This window comes from Lathyrus oleraceus, chromosome 1, assembly GCF_024323335.1.
Source record: "Lathyrus oleraceus cultivar Zhongwan6 chromosome 1, CAAS_Psat_ZW6_1.0, whole genome shotgun sequence".
In the NCBI taxonomy this organism is placed as follows: Eukaryota; Viridiplantae; Streptophyta; class Magnoliopsida; order Fabales; family Fabaceae; genus Lathyrus; species Lathyrus oleraceus.
Genome location: NC_066579.1, coordinates 303,291,113 through 303,308,057, shown reverse-complemented (window position 1 = coordinate 303,308,057; position 16,945 = coordinate 303,291,113). Strand labels below are relative to the sequence as shown.

General features: G+C 37.5%; 1 protein-coding gene across 1 annotated transcript; it reads left to right on the top strand.

Annotated features, from left to right (window-relative positions):
* The first annotated feature begins 15,824 nt into the window (after positions 1 to 15,824).
* LOC127104177 (uncharacterized) lies at positions 15,825 to 16,463 on the top strand. The gene has a single exon (XM_051041380.1). The coding sequence runs from the start codon at positions 15,825 to 15,827 to the stop codon at positions 16,461 to 16,463; it is 639 nt and encodes a 212-aa protein (XP_050897337.1).
* The last annotated feature ends 482 nt before the right edge of the window (positions 16,464 to 16,945 follow it).

Genomic DNA, 16,945 nt, shown 5'->3' with positions numbered 1-16,945 from the left:
GGTGGAACCCACCAACATCAATAGATATGCTCTGGTCGCATATGTCCAGCTGGAAGCAGCTCTATGTTGTACGAATAAATCGTATAACCACTCCAACTTGTAATACGACCCCCTGCAGCTACGAACATGTGACTGTGCCTGACCCTGTGACACTCCTAGGTAGTCAACAGCAAGTTCAACAGCTACCTCTTCAGTCACATCCTGAGGACTCCAGAAGATACCCCTGATGGGCAAGTGAAGTAGACATGAGACATCATCTAAAGTAATGCTCATTTCACCAAACGGCATGTGAAATGAAGATGTCTCTAGATGCCATCTTTCCACAAATGCAGAGACAAGATTTGTGTCTATCTTATTCAGACTAGTTCTCTGCAGTGAAGATAAACCGGGTCTAGATACCCAACTCTCCATCTGTGGTGGAAGAGCCAATGGAACCCTAGAAGTCAACTTCAGTCCATGTCCAGTAACCTTCAACTCTTTCTTTGGACCTCTTTCCTAAAAACAATTAAAACACATATTAGAAAACAAAATATAAAATATTCAACTATTAATCATTTTCAAATATATCCCGTTTACTTGCCTCACTGAACCATAAATGTCAAGCAACATGATGCTCGTACTTCACCAAAAGAGATGTATCGTACAACCCTCTTGGATATCCAGTCGGCTCAGCTGCAGATGAAGATGCACCCCGATCTAACGTGCGGACTGGAATCCTACCATTTGCACCTCGTCTTAGAACCACTGCAAAAAGAAAGTTTAAAAAAATAATTAAAATTTAAAAATAAAATAAAAATACGTACCAGAACACTTCAAAGAAGAGTTCTGGTTAGTAAAAAAACAAGATGACTTCCAGAACACTTTCTTAAAGAGTTCCGGTTTAGATTATCCAACCCGGAAGTCTTTAAGAAAGACTTCCGGTATACAATAATCCAAACCGGAAGACTTTCTAAAAGACTTCCGTTTCAGTGCCCCTAAAGGTAACAAACCGGAACTCTTTAGAGAAGTGTTCCGGTATACATTTCATGAACCGGAAGACTTACTCTGAGTGTTCTGGTTTACAATGCCAAAAAGCGAAAAATTTCTCTTCTCCGGAACTCTTGAGCGAAAATGGTAAAAAAAAATAGAAATGGAAAATATACCCTATTTATATGAGGGTATTTTGGTCAAAAAAATTAAATGTAGGGGTGTGGGTATAATTGTAGGGGTACGGGGTAAAGTTTTCCCAACATAAATGTAACCTTAATGGGCTTGAGAATCGGGTAGGTCCAATTTGTTAGCAGATTACATAATACTTTGTGAGATATTGGATCAAACTCTAGTATGGTCGAAGGGTAGCTTCTTGGTTCGAAAATTCGACAAGACCTTAGCATGTCGTCAAAGTCTATTCACATGTTGTAGTCGAAATATGTTAGGATTGTTAGCATGTCGAATTGGACCTGTTTATTATGCTCAATTGTTTAAGTTAGCTTGTGTAATAGGCATGTGTGTAAAAGCTCATTAGTTTAGTGTGTTAGTTTTCTTATAAAAGCATACTAGACTCTCATCATTGCATAAGGAAAACCCGAATTAGGGCGAGAGAGGTTATTTGCTATTTTGTAATACTTGTAATCTTGTTTCAAAGAGAAAGTAAAGAATAGTAGTTTATAACCAATTTCATTGTGTTCTTCTTCTTGTTTCCTTTCTACCCTTGTGGGCTTCTAACCGATCAAGAAACCAATTATACTTACAACAAATTGGTGCATTGAGCATGGAGAAGTTGCCATCAACAAAGTATGAGATTGAAAAGTTCATGGGAGTGAACGATTTCGATTTGTGGCGCTTGAAGATGAAAGTCCTACTGGTTCAGCAGGGTTGTTTAGAAGCGTTGAAGGGAGCCGCAACCATGGACCATGCGTTCAAGGATAATATTTTTTTTACTATGGTAGAGAAAGCTCACATCGTCATCTTATTGAGCCTTGGTGATAAGGTTCTTCGACATGTTTCAAAGGAGACGACAACGTCGGGTCTTTAGGAGAAACTCGAAAGTTTATACATGACCAAATCATTGGCCAATCGCTTCTGTTATACCCTAAAATTTACCCTCCCCTTTTCATTTTTTCATTTGAACTATGACTTGAGATAAATTTAAACCCATACCTTATTCATGTGCATCATTCATTCATGATTAACACTTCCTAACAAACATCATAGATTCAAGGTTCATGGTTGGTGAAAACAAGGGCCTTGCCTGAAAATTATGGTTTTGCTCATCATGCGGGGTGAAACCCTAATTGATTACTTCTTTGAGGCCTTGACTCTTAAAGTCTATTTCATGACATTCATTTGGGTATCCCAACCCTAATTCTTGGCTTTTCTTCTATAGGATCTCGTGTTTAACCCTCTGTGTATCTTACTTGACTTTTAAACCCTAATTGTGGGCCCATACTTAAGTTAAAACCCTAATCCGGGGTAGTTGATACTTAGGTGTTTTTCTTGGTTGACCTTTTGGACTTGGGATTCATCAAAACCCTAGATATTGATATGGGAGGCTTTTAAATCATGTGACTTGCATTGAGGTGTTGGAAACCCCAGTTAGGGTTCATGGCATTGTTGCACTACTTGAGTTGACTTCTCACTTGGCTTGAGGTTCTTGTTTATGGATTTGCATTGTGATTTTGACCTAGCTAAAATCTCATTCATGGTGTTGTATGATTGGTTCCAAGCATGCTTGCATTCATATTTCATTGCATATTGTCATTGGTCTCATTTGATCTAAGTCACTTCATCCATTGATTCCATTGATCTTTATTGAGCCAAATTTCATTGATTCATGTTGGTCAGGTCATGGCATGATCATTAGGTTTCACTATCATTCATTCATAAAATACACTGGTTCCAATTGGTTCAGGGTTCCATTTTGAATATGCATTTTTAATCAGAGAAGTCCATTTCATCATCTTTTTGCATCTGTTAACTTTTGGTCAACTATTGACTTTTTGGTCAACCAGTTGACCAAAGTCAACTTACCATACTTTCATCCCTCAATCACCTTGACCTTGTTCTTGTTCTCCATTAATCACCTAAGTCCATTTCATTTGAATCCATGATCTATTTTAAACAAAGTTATTTTCATTCACAATTGCATTTTAAACCATTTTTGGACCATGTTCATTTTTAATTCATTCCACTTCCAACCAAGTTACATTTCAAAGGTCAATTTCATACAAAAATGTCATACAAAAACAATTGGAGTTAGTTTCAATTTTAAGTCGTATCTTAAACCAACCATCATAATTTTCTTTACAATATACCATTTCAAATCCCATAATAATTTTGATCTTGTCACACCACATTCAAATTTCAAATCAACTTTCAACCATTATTCCCATTACAATTTCATACTTAAACCAATTCCAATTACATTCATTTCATCCAAACTTCAACATTACAAAATTTAACATAAAGCCTACAAATATCATGTCCATTCAAACCTCATATAACCCAAACATGTACAAATTCATACACATTTTAAACCAAATGATTTCCATTCAAACAATTCCAATACTTCATTCAACCACTAACTCACATTACAATATTCAACCATTTGTTTTCATCCTAGGTTCGTCTTTGGAAACACAAAGCCATGGGGAGGAAGACGAAGCGGCGTGCAAGCGTAGCTACTACTTTTGACCTACGTGTTGGAGTTGGACTCGGTCTAACCCGACTAATGGTCTTGGATTTGATTTGGGCCTAAGGCCCAAACAAATTTCCTCTTTGCACCCCCATTATCCAGATTCTTGGACTTTTCTGCTGGCTACAAGGAAGAGTTTAGGCCTAAAGCCCAATCATTGATTGAATGTAACTTTGCCAGTTTTGCACCCCCCTCACTTGGATAAGTTTCGACTGGGCTTGGTACTCCAAGCCCAAATCAGAATTATTTTTTCACTCCTTACATGGGCTTACAAACCCTCTGCTATTTGAGCCCATTTTCTTTTGTTAATTAGTCTTTTTGTTTATTTTGGTTAATTTAGAATTAGATTAGTGAATCTTGGTTAGGCTAATTAGGTTTTAGGCTAGATTTTTTTGATAATTAACAATTTAGGGAGATTTGGAGTTAATTAGGATTTTAGGATTATAATTAGAAATTAATTAGAATTTTAGTTATTTTAGAACCTAGTTAGATTTCTAAGAGGAATTAGGTTTTAAAAATGGATTAAGATAGTTAATTTTAGAACTTGATTAAATCTTTAGAATTTTATTAGATTAATCTTAATTAGAATTTAATTTTTGTTCCTAATTGAATAATTGCATGTGAAAATGATTATTTTTGCCCTTAGGGGTTTATTTTGTTATTTTAGCCATATGAATGCATGCTCTTTTAGGGTTAATCTTTGACTTAGAATTTTAAATAGTTTTAATCAATTTTTTGATTAATATGCATGTTTCTTCAGGAATAGCCTGTGAATAATCTTAACCCTTAGATTAGGTTAATCCCATTTTTCAAGCTAATTCAAACTCTCGATTCAAGTTGATCAAAAGCAATTTTGATCAACTAAATCCTTTGATCATGTATAATCCCATAGTCCATTCAAGTGATAAAAAGTCCCTTGATCACTTGATAGGACGATCCTTAATCCCGTGGATCTCCAAGCTTCAAGTCCAGACTTTCACGCAAGGCATCCCAGTCACATAAAGCAACGGATTATACAAGATACATCAAAGGTCAACACTTGGTAACTACGATTCAATTTGTATGACATGAGCCTTGAGTAATGAGGAATGATGAGACAAAGTTTCTCCTACCCTTGTCTAGAGTGACTTTGCGTACGGGGCGTGGACCCTGGCTATTCAAAGCATTCGCCCTTATTCATAGACTTTAATACAATGTAAATCAAACAAAGTGCCAAGTATTCTTCATACAAAGCAACAACAAATCAAGGAGTGGCAACGGGGATTCTTCTCTAACAACTTGTCAGTTATGAGAAGTATCATGCGCCACAAGACTTAAGTAATGAGGAATGATAACACAGAGTTTCTCCTACCCTCGTCTGGAGTGGCTTTGTGTACGGGGCGTAGGACCTAGCTATTCAAAGTATTCACCCTCATTCATAGACTTTAGTGTGATTCTTATCAAATAATTTTCAAGCACTTTTCATATTCCATCAATCATTTCTTTTGCCTCAGTCATCTTGCTGTCAGCCCTAGTGGGCCGAACTACAAAAACTCTAACTTTCTTATTGCACAGTGAGAATACGTAGGCAGGAGAATTCATATTCTCCGCGAGCTACCTTATTTATTAATCCTTCATTCTCCATTCATTCAAAACCATCTTTTTGAGATCAAATATCACTTTTCCTTGGACTCCATATGCATCCTTTTAGGATGATATAGTGGCAGTCTACCTTGTGAATCGAGAGTTGTTTGGCTCTTACCCAAACATTTAATTCCTTCTTTTTGGTTAAGACACCTATTTACTCTTTAGTTCAGAGTCTATTCATTCATGGATCCAAGATACCATTCTTCTTCAATCTCAAACTGTTTTCCCCAACAAGTGATATATTATTCCATGTACTATACAATACTGCAATTAACACTTGAAGTGATGTTTGTCTTGTGAGTCTTTGTTGCTTAGAAAAATCTCTCTCTCGCTCTCTCTCTTTGTTTCCACTGCAGTTAACCTTTGAAATTGGGTTTGTCTTATGAGTCCCTGTTGCTTATACAAATACCTTTTGTTACCCTTTTGTTGATGCAAGTTATACTTTTCATCACTTTCAATCTTATCTCTCTTTGTTCTCGTGGTTCCAAGAACTACGAATGTTCTGACTTTCTCATTGCATGATGAGAATACGTAGGCACGAGGATGCGAATCCTTGGCGAGCATAATCCTAATTATTCCTTCTTTCGCCTTAGGGCATCATGCATATCTTTCACGATCCATTATCTACCTTCAATCATTGAATCTCTCACCCTAGTGACATATTGTTTCTTTGAAACCCAAATACAGTTTTCTTTAGAATTCCATATATACCCTTTTAGGACAATATAGCAGTAATCTGCATTTGTACCTAGAGTTGTTTGACTCGTACCCAAACATTTTATTCCTTCTTTTTAGGCCAATAAGCTTGTTTCCTTCTATGGTACAAATTCCATTGCTCCTATGGATTCCAATATATACCTTGACCATTGGCTCCAAAGTACACCTTTTCAGTCACTTCTGTGACTTTGGTCATTCATTCCATTCATCTCCAAGATGCATTCATAATCCTACCTTTATTCACTTCATGTGATATACCCTATTCTTTGAGTCAAATACAGTATCTCTTTAAGATCCATCATGTGCCACCTTGTGAACCAAGAGTTATTTGACTCGTACCCACACACTTAATTTCCCTTGTTTTCAGCTATACCGTATAGTGGCAGACGCTTCCGGCTAGTCCACATATTGGTCAATTCCAATTTTACTCTTGGGTTCAGATTTCAACCATTGTTGGAGTTCAAAACATATTATCCTTTGGTTCAAACCATACCTTTTTCACACTTCTTTTCACCTCCCACCACTAGTTTTATGAACTACAGAGCTCTGAATTCCTTATTGCAATATAAGGATACATAGGCATGAGGGCCCAAATCCTCACTGAGCACTTGATCTATTATTTTCTTTCCTTTTATTCATCCGCGAGTAATCTTTAGATATAACACCCATTCGAGCAAGAATAATCAAAACAGTTTCCATGGAGTACCATGGATATTAGGGGTGTCAATACCTTCCCTTGCATAACCGACTTCCTTGCCTAACATATCTCTTTTCCTCGGGTTTTATCGATAGAGACTTTGTTGTATGTTCGAGCGTGCGATGCGTTCATGTATATTTCTGCTAGCTTCAACCTCTACCTGAAGCAAGCTTTGTATTCATTCAAGATGAGTGAAGACAAAGTTCTGCCTAAGCATTTGGATATGTTCAACAATCTGATTCTCGATCTTGAAAATATTGATGTGAAAATCGAGGATGAAGATCAAGCATTGTTACTGTTGTGTGCTTTGCCCATAACATATGCTCACTTCAAAGAAACTCTATTGTATGGAGAGAGTCTGACCTTTTGAGAAGTTCAATCAGCCTTGTACTCTAAGGATTTGAAAAAACAAAAGGAGCATGTGCCATCTTTTATTGGTTAAGGTCTGTCGATTAAGACGAAATTCACAAAGAGAGATGGCAAGTTTGACAAGAAGAAGGGTAAAAGTCAGCAGAAGTCTTATAGTGGTGATGCATATGGTATTCAATTTTATCACTATAACAGGGAGGGTCATACAAGAAAAGTGTGCCTTGAACACCTGAAAGATCATGGAGGTAAGGATAATAGCAACACAACCATTATTCAAGATGATTTTGACTCATCTGATGTTCTTGTGGTTTTAAGCGTCGGCTCAAGTAAAAAGTGGATTATGGATTCAGGTTGCACTTGGTACACGACTCCAAACAAAGACTTGTTTGAGAACTATGGGATCAAGATGGTGGATCTTCATTTCTTGGAAACAATAAAGCTTGCAAGATTGCATGTGTTGGATATGTGAGATTCAAGCTCCATGATGAGTTAATAAGGTTGTTGACTGAAGTCAGATATGTACTTGATTTAAAGAGAAATTTGATTTCTCTTGGTGAATTCGACAAGAAAGGATATGTTTTGTAAGAAGAGAAAAGTATTATAAAAGTCATGAAGAGGTCTAAGGAAGTCTTAATAGGCGTGAAGAAACAAGGTTTGTATACCCTTGAGGTTGAAGTTGTTAGTGGTTCTGCAAATGCTGCATCCACAAAACCTTTGTCGAAGATAAAAATTTGGCACATGAGATTGGGCCATGTTAGAGACAGGGATTTGGTTGAATTGGGGAAACAAAACCTACTTGGTGGAGACAAAGTCAAAAAGTTGAAGTTTTGTGAACCCTGTGTACTTGGAAAATCTTGCAGAGTGAAGTTCAATAAAGGCAAACAAAGAACACATGGATCCCTTGATTACATCCATGCTGATCTTTGAGGGCCTGCGACGTGTCCATCATATTCAGGTGTCATACCCTAATTTTTAACCATACGATCCCATATCTCATTTTCATCTTTTGCATACAAACAAGGTCCCATATTGGCCCTTCCCTTAACCATCTTTGGGTTTGCTTCTTGCAGGGATCACCAAACACCTCTTTGCTTTACCTTTATGATTATTTGATTCATTGCTTGTCTAACCACTAATCAAAATATCAAAAATATGTCTTGTTTCTCTTAAGTTTATTGTGCAAGATAGGGTTTCTCAAGTCAAGAGCATCCCAAAGTTTGTTGGCTTACTTCTTAAGAAAGGTCAAAGGTTCATGTGTTTATTTTCATGTCTTCTTCAAGAAGTAACTTCAAGCTTTGAGAAATTTAATAAAGAGTCCATCAAGGACACCTTATCTTGAGTTCATAAGATCATCCATGTGCTTTGGAATGCAAGGAAAGTCCAAGTGCACAAGCTTGTTCCAAGTGGTTTGACCTAAAAGTTAACATTTTGAAGTCAAAGTTCTAAGGATCATAACTCCTTCAATTCTAAAAAAAATTGAATGCCCCTTTTTTAAATTGACTCATCTCAACATCCTCTACAACTTCTATTTACATGACAAAAGCCAATTATGCTTGAAGGATCATCAAAAGTTTGAAGACATTATAGGTCATTTGTGGACTTAGTGAAATTTGACCTATTTTCAAGTGACTTTTTCCCAACTTTCAAAGATCATAACTTCTTCAATTTTCAAGACATGGAGCTGATTCTTTTTTCATAATTCCATTGGTGATACCCTCTACGAGTTTGCTTCAATGACCAAGGTCAAATTAAGCTTGGAAGACCATGGAATTCATTGGGACATTATAGGTCATCTTCAGGCATGAAACATTCAAATTTTTCCAAGTTATGGAACCAATATTTTATGCCAACTTCAACACACCATAACTTTGTGATCAAACATCCAAATGCAACCTTTTTTGGCTCATTATAATCTTGGTCATGATGTTAACACATTGCAGAAAGAATGGGATCAAAAAGCCTCTTGAGTAGGATGCCCCATTGAGTTGAACATGGTGAACTGAAATTGGAGAAATCACCATTGCCCGAAATTTGATCCCGACTAAACTCAATTCCAATCTGAATTAGCAAGTGTTTTGGTCCTAAATATGCCTAATTAAGTCTCCAGAAGTTAATTGACACTTACAACACGTTATTTGGCTGAGTTTTGAGGAGTTTCAAGTCACACTTTTCACACACTTGGATCAAATTCGTTTTGCACGAATTTTGCATTATTCCACACGTATTCGGATCCAATTACATTTCCTATAAATAGAGGGAGCTTTTGCCTTCATTTGCAAGCTTTGGAGAGCTAAGAAACCCCTGCTGTAACTTGAAATTTTTCCAGAAAATTCAACTATCGTGTTTTGAATTTCAACCTGTTTCAATCCATTTTCTTGATTCTATTAACTCCATATGTATTCTCTGAAACTTTTGAAATAATTCCCAAGCTCTAAGACCTTCTAAAGTGTTCTAACCAGATCGAGCTTCATCAATTTCTGATCACCATATGGACAAGGTAGTTCTGAGCATCATTTGAACTCAAACAAGTTACCACAATGCAATTCTTCACTCTCTGATGCTTTCCCCTGACTTATCTGGTGTTGATTGATCGTGTTCATCATTTTATTTTATTTTTCGTGGCTTGCTTATTTATGAAACTTCTTTGAAATTCTCTTTGCTTAATTCACATAAATGAATTTGAGGCATGAGGTTGAATTCGGGATGAGAAGAGGATCACAATGGTGGTGGTCTCGTGTCTTGAAGTTACCAAACGATGAAACTCTAGTGAGAGCTGTCATACCCCAAAATTCACCATACCCCTAAATAACTTTCATCTGATCTATGATCCTATTACACATACATAAATTCATTGCTTCATCACCATAATTACATTAACATTCATAACCAAATTCATATTGCATGGACTCAAGGCATGGATTTTACACTTTAAAAAAAATAAAAAAAATTGGGAAATCGAATACCCCAATTGGGGAAATCGATTTCCACTGCGGAAACAACGGTAGTAAGTCTGTTTTTTACACAAAGTGCTTTTGGTTTCCCCCACTTACCAACTTGCTTTCCCTATAAATAGATGCACTATTCCCCCTTATTTTTCATGCTTTCTAGCCCCCCAAAACTCTAAAAAAATATCATCCAACCCCCTCTTCTCCAAACCTAAATCAAAACAAAAAAATCTTTCTCTCCCAAAAGTCACCCCCACCAACTTTTTTCCATTTCACATTTTTTCCTCAAAATTTCTCACTCTCTAACACTCATAACTCAGCCCCTTTACTAAGCTTCCACCACAAATATTTTCATCACAAACCCCTTGCTTCACATTCAAGCTCAATACCATTTCAACCTATCTTTTTTCACATTTTTTGGGTAATGATTTTAGCTTAAATTTTTTAACTTTGTGGTTCTATTTTTGGTTAAAAAATGGTTGCTTGTTCTTGGTTGGCCTTTTGAGATGATTTAGATTCAAGCTTGCAAAAAATGATTAACTTTGGTTTACACATTTTTTTTGATATTTTTTTGCTCTTACTATCTTTTTGTTCACCTTTTTGTGGTTGCTTTGTGTTTGTTATCATTTACTTTTGTTATTGATTTGTTGTTACATTTGTTTGGTTAATGAGGTCTATTAGATCATGACCATGGTTGTTTATGGTTGATTAAATCTTCAATGTTTCATACCTATTAATGATTGATCATTAGATCATTCATGATACTTTGAGGCATTAATAGATTGCCTCTATTTCAACCATATTTGAGTCATTTGATGCATAGATGAAACCATTTTCTTATTGTTATTCTACTAACCACTAACTACTAACTTCTAAAATTTATATTATCGCACTTTATTTCCTTGCAATTTATTTTATTTTCCATTTTATTTCATGAACTTTATGTTTATGTTCATTATCTACTAACTCCTAACATTTGCATTATTGCATTTTACTTCCTTGCAATTTATTTTATTGTTCACTTTATTTCAAGTACTTTCTGTTTATGTTTATTGTTATCTAACTATATCATTTACATTATGTTAATTTATTTACTATCTTCCTATCTTGCTAAATAAAAGAGGAATAAAAACAAAAGAAAGAGAACAAATTATAATTTTTTTAAATATTGATATATGGACTTAGGGTTACATAACTTTGTTTGTTACAAATATATTGTTAGTTGATTTATTAATCATCTTCAATACTTTGCATCAATGATAAGCTATCCCTTACTGTGTCATATTTGAATCTTTTTGACCTATGAAAAATAGTCCTAAAAAATATTTATTTTGTACATATTACTAACCACTAATTTTACTTCACTAACTTTGTTTATCATTAACCTTTGTTATTGTGATTTTGGTACTATTGACTTATTATTTGTTTTATGTCATTTATATCCACTAACCATTATTATCGTGATGTTTTCATTCTTTATCTTGTAATTTACTTTTATGTCATTACCTTGTAATTTATATTCAAGTACTCATTACCATCATCATTGTACAAACACATTATGCATGTTTATTTACTTGTTATTTATTTTATTGTCATCATACATTAAAAACAACAAAAACATGATAAAATGATAAGAATGTTGGATTTTATTCGTAACTTACATGCATGTTGTAAGAATGACATCATGGCACCACCTTAGGGGGACATGTTTGTAAGATCGTTATCATTTGTTTAGCTTAGGTCACCTTTGCACACAAAAAGGTCAACTAACACACAAACATTTTCTACTCCGAACTACGGAGCTCTGATTCCTCATCCCCAAATGAGTGATACGTAGGCACGAGGACCCTAATCCTTGGCGAGCACTATAATAACAAAAACACCCTCTTTTTTCACACACATTCTTTTGAAAATAAAACAATGATAGATAAATCCCCATGTATGTAAAATAACCCAAATGGTTCCCATGGAGTACAATGGACGTAAGGGGTGCTAATACCTTCCCCTTGCGTAACCGACTTCCGAACCCAAATCTCGATTGCGAGACTGATTCCTTATTCTCTTTTAGCGTTTCCCGTGCACATCTTTTTTCCAAGGGTTTTATCGACTATTTCCCCTCTCCTCTTCGATAGAGGTAAACTAAATAAAATTCGGTGACGACTCTTCTGATCTTGCCTCTCTTTGGCATCTCTTTAGTCCCGATTTTGTTATCGTGAAATCCCGATAGCGACAACTGGCGACTCTGCTGGGGAATACGGTTTTTCCCTAAGCAAGTCTAGCCTAGTTTGGGTTGTTTCCTTTACGCACGTGGAGATTTATCTATTATTTATTTTTTCTATGTATATTGCTTTTGTTGCTAACCTGTACATATTTTTTGACTGTTGGTATGAAACTTTGGCTTTATGACGAAGAATTTTGGAAGCAATAATTATTGCAAAGAAAAAGCTTGTGTGGAAGACTCTCCGCCCGAGTCTGAGAGTTTTGCTTGCGATTGGAGAGGTTGAGTAGTATTGGTTCGCGAGGTGCCTTCCTCGTTAGGGTCGTACGAGAACCTCACTTAGTGGTAGATTCTCTTAAGGGGATTGATGACTGTCGTGCTTTCGGCGTAAGCATCTTTTCTTTTACTAAAGCTAATGACCCTAAAACCCATTTTAGAACCTTTAAACTATGGCTAACCTAGACCGATGGTCGCATAGTATAGGCCACCGAGGTGCCTTCCTCGTAAGGGTCAATACGAAGATCTCACTTATAGTAGATGACTTTGACGGAGTTGTCGCTTGGCAAGTAAATTGACATAAGCGGATGACAGTCAAGGAGTCCATGACTCTAAGGGAAATGTCTTACACTCAATTTTCCAAAAGCCTTAGATCACACAAAGCGAGAACCTTGGTTTACTAAGCAGTCATTATTAACTTCATGCTTCATCGCGATGGTCCAAAACCATGAACCCATGCCTAAAATCACGTGGAAATAATAAACCAATCATTTATTTATACATTCATTCATCATCAAAATAATAAGCAAAGCTCTTAAAATTTCCGTCTGTTCGAACACAGAATTACAAGACTACCTTTCGACATAATCATGGATACTTCAACAAGGAAAAGCACCTCTACTTTCCGCTTCAAGAGTCCTAACATCAGTTCATTAAAGGTCCTCTGCTCAAAGGTCGTAGCTCTCAAAGATAACAAGTTTAGAGCCAATTTTGGGAACATCATAGATCTTCTAACCGAGAAGGTTGACTATGGTGTTATCACTACAATGTCCCAATACTATGACGTCCCTTTAAGACGCTTCACTTTCCCCGACTTCCAAATCTCTCCAACCTTGGAAGACCACGAGAGACTCCTCAATCGATCAATCAAAGAGTACAACCCTTCCCCGAAGTTGGAAGAAGGCTTCTGTTTGACCGAGCTCTCACTCACCTTGGGTATCAACACCAACAAGCTAGTGGACAATTGGGGCGTTAAAGGATCCATCAAAGGTTTAACCCAAAAGTTCCTCGAAGCCCATGCTTGGGAAATGATTAAAAAAGAAAGACCCGACTTCTGTAGTGCAACCTTGGCACTTTGGATTCATGGAATTGTCCTCTTCCCAAATATGGAAAAGTCTGTGGATCATTTAGCAGTTGAAGTCTTTCTAACAAAGAATCTGATGCCTTTTTTACTTGTCGACTTCTACCATACCTTTCATATAAGGCATGAGAATAAGGGAGGTACTTTCCTCTGTTGCGCTCATATGTTACATCTATGGATGAGGGCCTACATGCCTTAAAATGGACCTTTTGCTGAAAACAAACTGACATGGCCACAAAGGTTCACATCTCTCTCCACCAACTCAATTCTATGGTACAAGAGGGAGTGGGATACAAAAGTCGTCATCGCAAGATATGGGTAGTTCTCTAACGTACCCTTAATAGGAACATAAGGTTGCATCAACTACAACCCTGCTATACTCAAGAGACAACTAGGGTACGCCATGACGAGTCCTCCCGAGGAAAGAGATTTCATTCCCTTTGTCATCAATACTGTGGATCTGTTTGATTCAAATGTGAAAAGAGTGCAAAAAGCTTGGACAAGCATAGTCCGTATTGACCAAGAATGGGGTAAGAAAAATATCCTAGCCAAGAAACCCTACTATGTGTGGGTAAAAGAGAGGGTCATGGTTGTTAAGATGTCGTTTCTGTTTGACCCTTCTTCATTCCCGTTGATGCCCGAGCCCGAGACTATCCTACAAGAGGACGTGGACAAACTTACCAGCCAAATCAAAGAGCTTAAGTTGGAAAACACTCAATTACGAGTCCTACTCAATCGTGCCAAGGAACGTAACCACGTCTTGGAGTATAAGGGTAAACAAGTTTGTGAAAATTTTGAAGATAGCAAGAAAAGGCTCCAATTAGCCGAGGGGAAAAGTTTGGGTTGGTGGAACTCTACAAGGATCTAATTCTGAGTTAGACTTCTGCATCGACGAGTTGAATCGAGCGTCCCGAATCATCAAGGACCTTGAGAATACTGTCGAGAGGTCTAATGCCTGAAGAAAGAAGCGAGGGAAGATTATGCGGCCCAGATTCTCGAACTAAGGACCACTCTAAAATAGTATAAGGAACTTCTAGCCAAGGAACAACTAGACAAAGAAAAGATTCACCGAAGCTTCTCGCGTGAGCAGTTTAACCTTGGACGAGCTTGCGAGCAAATCAATAACTTGAAGAGGGGAATCTATGACCAAGCCTATGTAGAGTTGCAAAACAACTGTAGACATTAGGAGGAGCGTTGCCATGGATTCGAAGCTGCCATTGCTCAAAGGGATGAAATCATCCATAATCTCCAAGCTCTTTACGAAGAATGGAGGGACAAATACACCAACATGGCGATATTAACTAACTATGCCCTTCAAGGCTTTCCCGAAAAGTTGAAGGAGGCGGATCTGATCATGTGCCCAGATAATACCGCCGAAGAGGTCTATCACTTCGTCAAGTTCTACAAGAGGACGATGGCTAAACTCATCACTGACATTGAGGCTCTCCGCAAGTCTCAAGGGGTCACTTTTGGGATGGATATCTAGTTAGTTTATTTGTTTCCATTACTTGTATTTTGCAACTTCTATGTATTGCAATCTATTTTCCCTTTAAAGGATGAATGAAAGCTTCGTGATTTTCTCTATTGTGTTTTCCTTTATTTATGATTGTGAACATAAATCGCCAAGTAGTTTTTGCAATGAATAAACGCGAATAACTAAAAAGAGCTTTGCTTTAACATAAAACAAAAAAAACATTCATGCATCATTTGCATCTTTCAAAACATTAAAACATAAAAACTCATCCATCAACCCTTTTTTCTGACCAGAACCACTCCCCAAAGCTGACTTTCCGGTACGATACACGAGGACGTCGACAAGCTGTCATGGAGCAACTTCAAGAAAACCAAGCTGCCCTTCAGGAGGAAGTATGCCAGGTGCGGTCCTAAATGCGGCAGTTGATGGAGACTATTCAAGCAGTCGCAAGAGGCCAAGAAATTATGGCAAAAATGCAAGAAGAAATGAACCAACTTGCCAGTACTTCCAATCACCCTACCCCTCCAGCGGTCGAGACTCCAACTTCAGTTCCTCAAGTTGATCCTCCAATTAACATTAGTGCACCCGACGGTGTTCCAAACGGTAATCCTCATCCTCATGTTTTTGAAATAGACGACCAACATGATGCATTCTTCAGCCTAAGGGCTGCTTCTCAGGATGCGACTTCGGTTCAACAACCAACAAGATGGAGAGGAAGGTAAAGGCTATCGAGGAAAAGCTCAAGGAAATGGGGAACACTGATGTTTTGGGCCTTGATGCGACAGAAATGTGCTTAGTGCCTGGGGTCATCATTCTGGCCAAGTTCAAAGTTCCAAACTTTGAAAAATATAAGGGAAATAGTGACCCTATGACTCACATTAGGACATACTGCCGAAAGATGGCTGCTTATTCTAGTGATGTTCAACTATTAATGCATTTTTTCCAAGATTTCCACAATGGAGCATCTTTGGATTGGTATATGCAACTCGAGGGCAGCCATATTCACACATGGAGGGAAATGGCTGAGGCATTCCTCAAGCACTATCAGTACAACACTGATATGGCACCTAATCGAACGCAGTTGCAAAATCTAACTCAAAGGTTTGAGGAGTCCTTCAAAGAGTATGCCCAACGATGGAGGGAGTTAGCTGCTAGGGTACAACCCACATTGATAGAAAGGGAACTCGTAGACATGTTTATGGGTAACCTGCAAGGTCCATACCTTAATAGAATGGTAGGGAGCACCTCTTCGGGCTTTTCTGGCCTGGTCTTAGTAGGTGAAAGGATAGAAAATATGATTAAGATGGGAAAGATCCAGAACTCTGTCAGTACTTCCAGTGCATCAAAGAAACCTTTTGTTCCCTACGGTAAAAAAATGAGAAGGTGAGACCAATGCCACCTCCATCATTCGAATAAGAAATGTCGCTTATCCACAAGTAGTTACCATAGCTCCAGTCCAACCAAGTCAACAACAATCATTTGCAATTCTTGTTCAAACTCAACAGCAACAACGCCACCAACAACCACAACAACAACGGTATCAACAACAACCGCAACATCAGCAACCATAGTATCAACAACAAAAATAAAGGATGCGAAGGCCCGAGAGAAGAGTTGACACGGTTCCCATTCCGTATAGCTACATTCTACCATATTTATTGAGGGGATCACTTGTAAAACTAAGGGAGTTAGGACCCCCACCAGCGGTTCTTCCTCCCGGTTATGATGCAAATGCCCGCTGTGAATTTCATTTTGGCGCTCATGGGCATTTGATCGAGAATTGTAAAGCATTAAAGTACAAGGTTCAAGATCTTATTGATTCTAAGGCAATCACGTTCGCCCCCAAGGGGCCGAATGTAAATAACAACA

Coding starts and splice junctions, on each gene's coding strand:
- LOC127104177 (XM_051041380.1), top strand. CDS start 15,825: ATGGGGAACACTGATGTTTTGGGCCTTGATGCGACAGAAATGTGCTTA.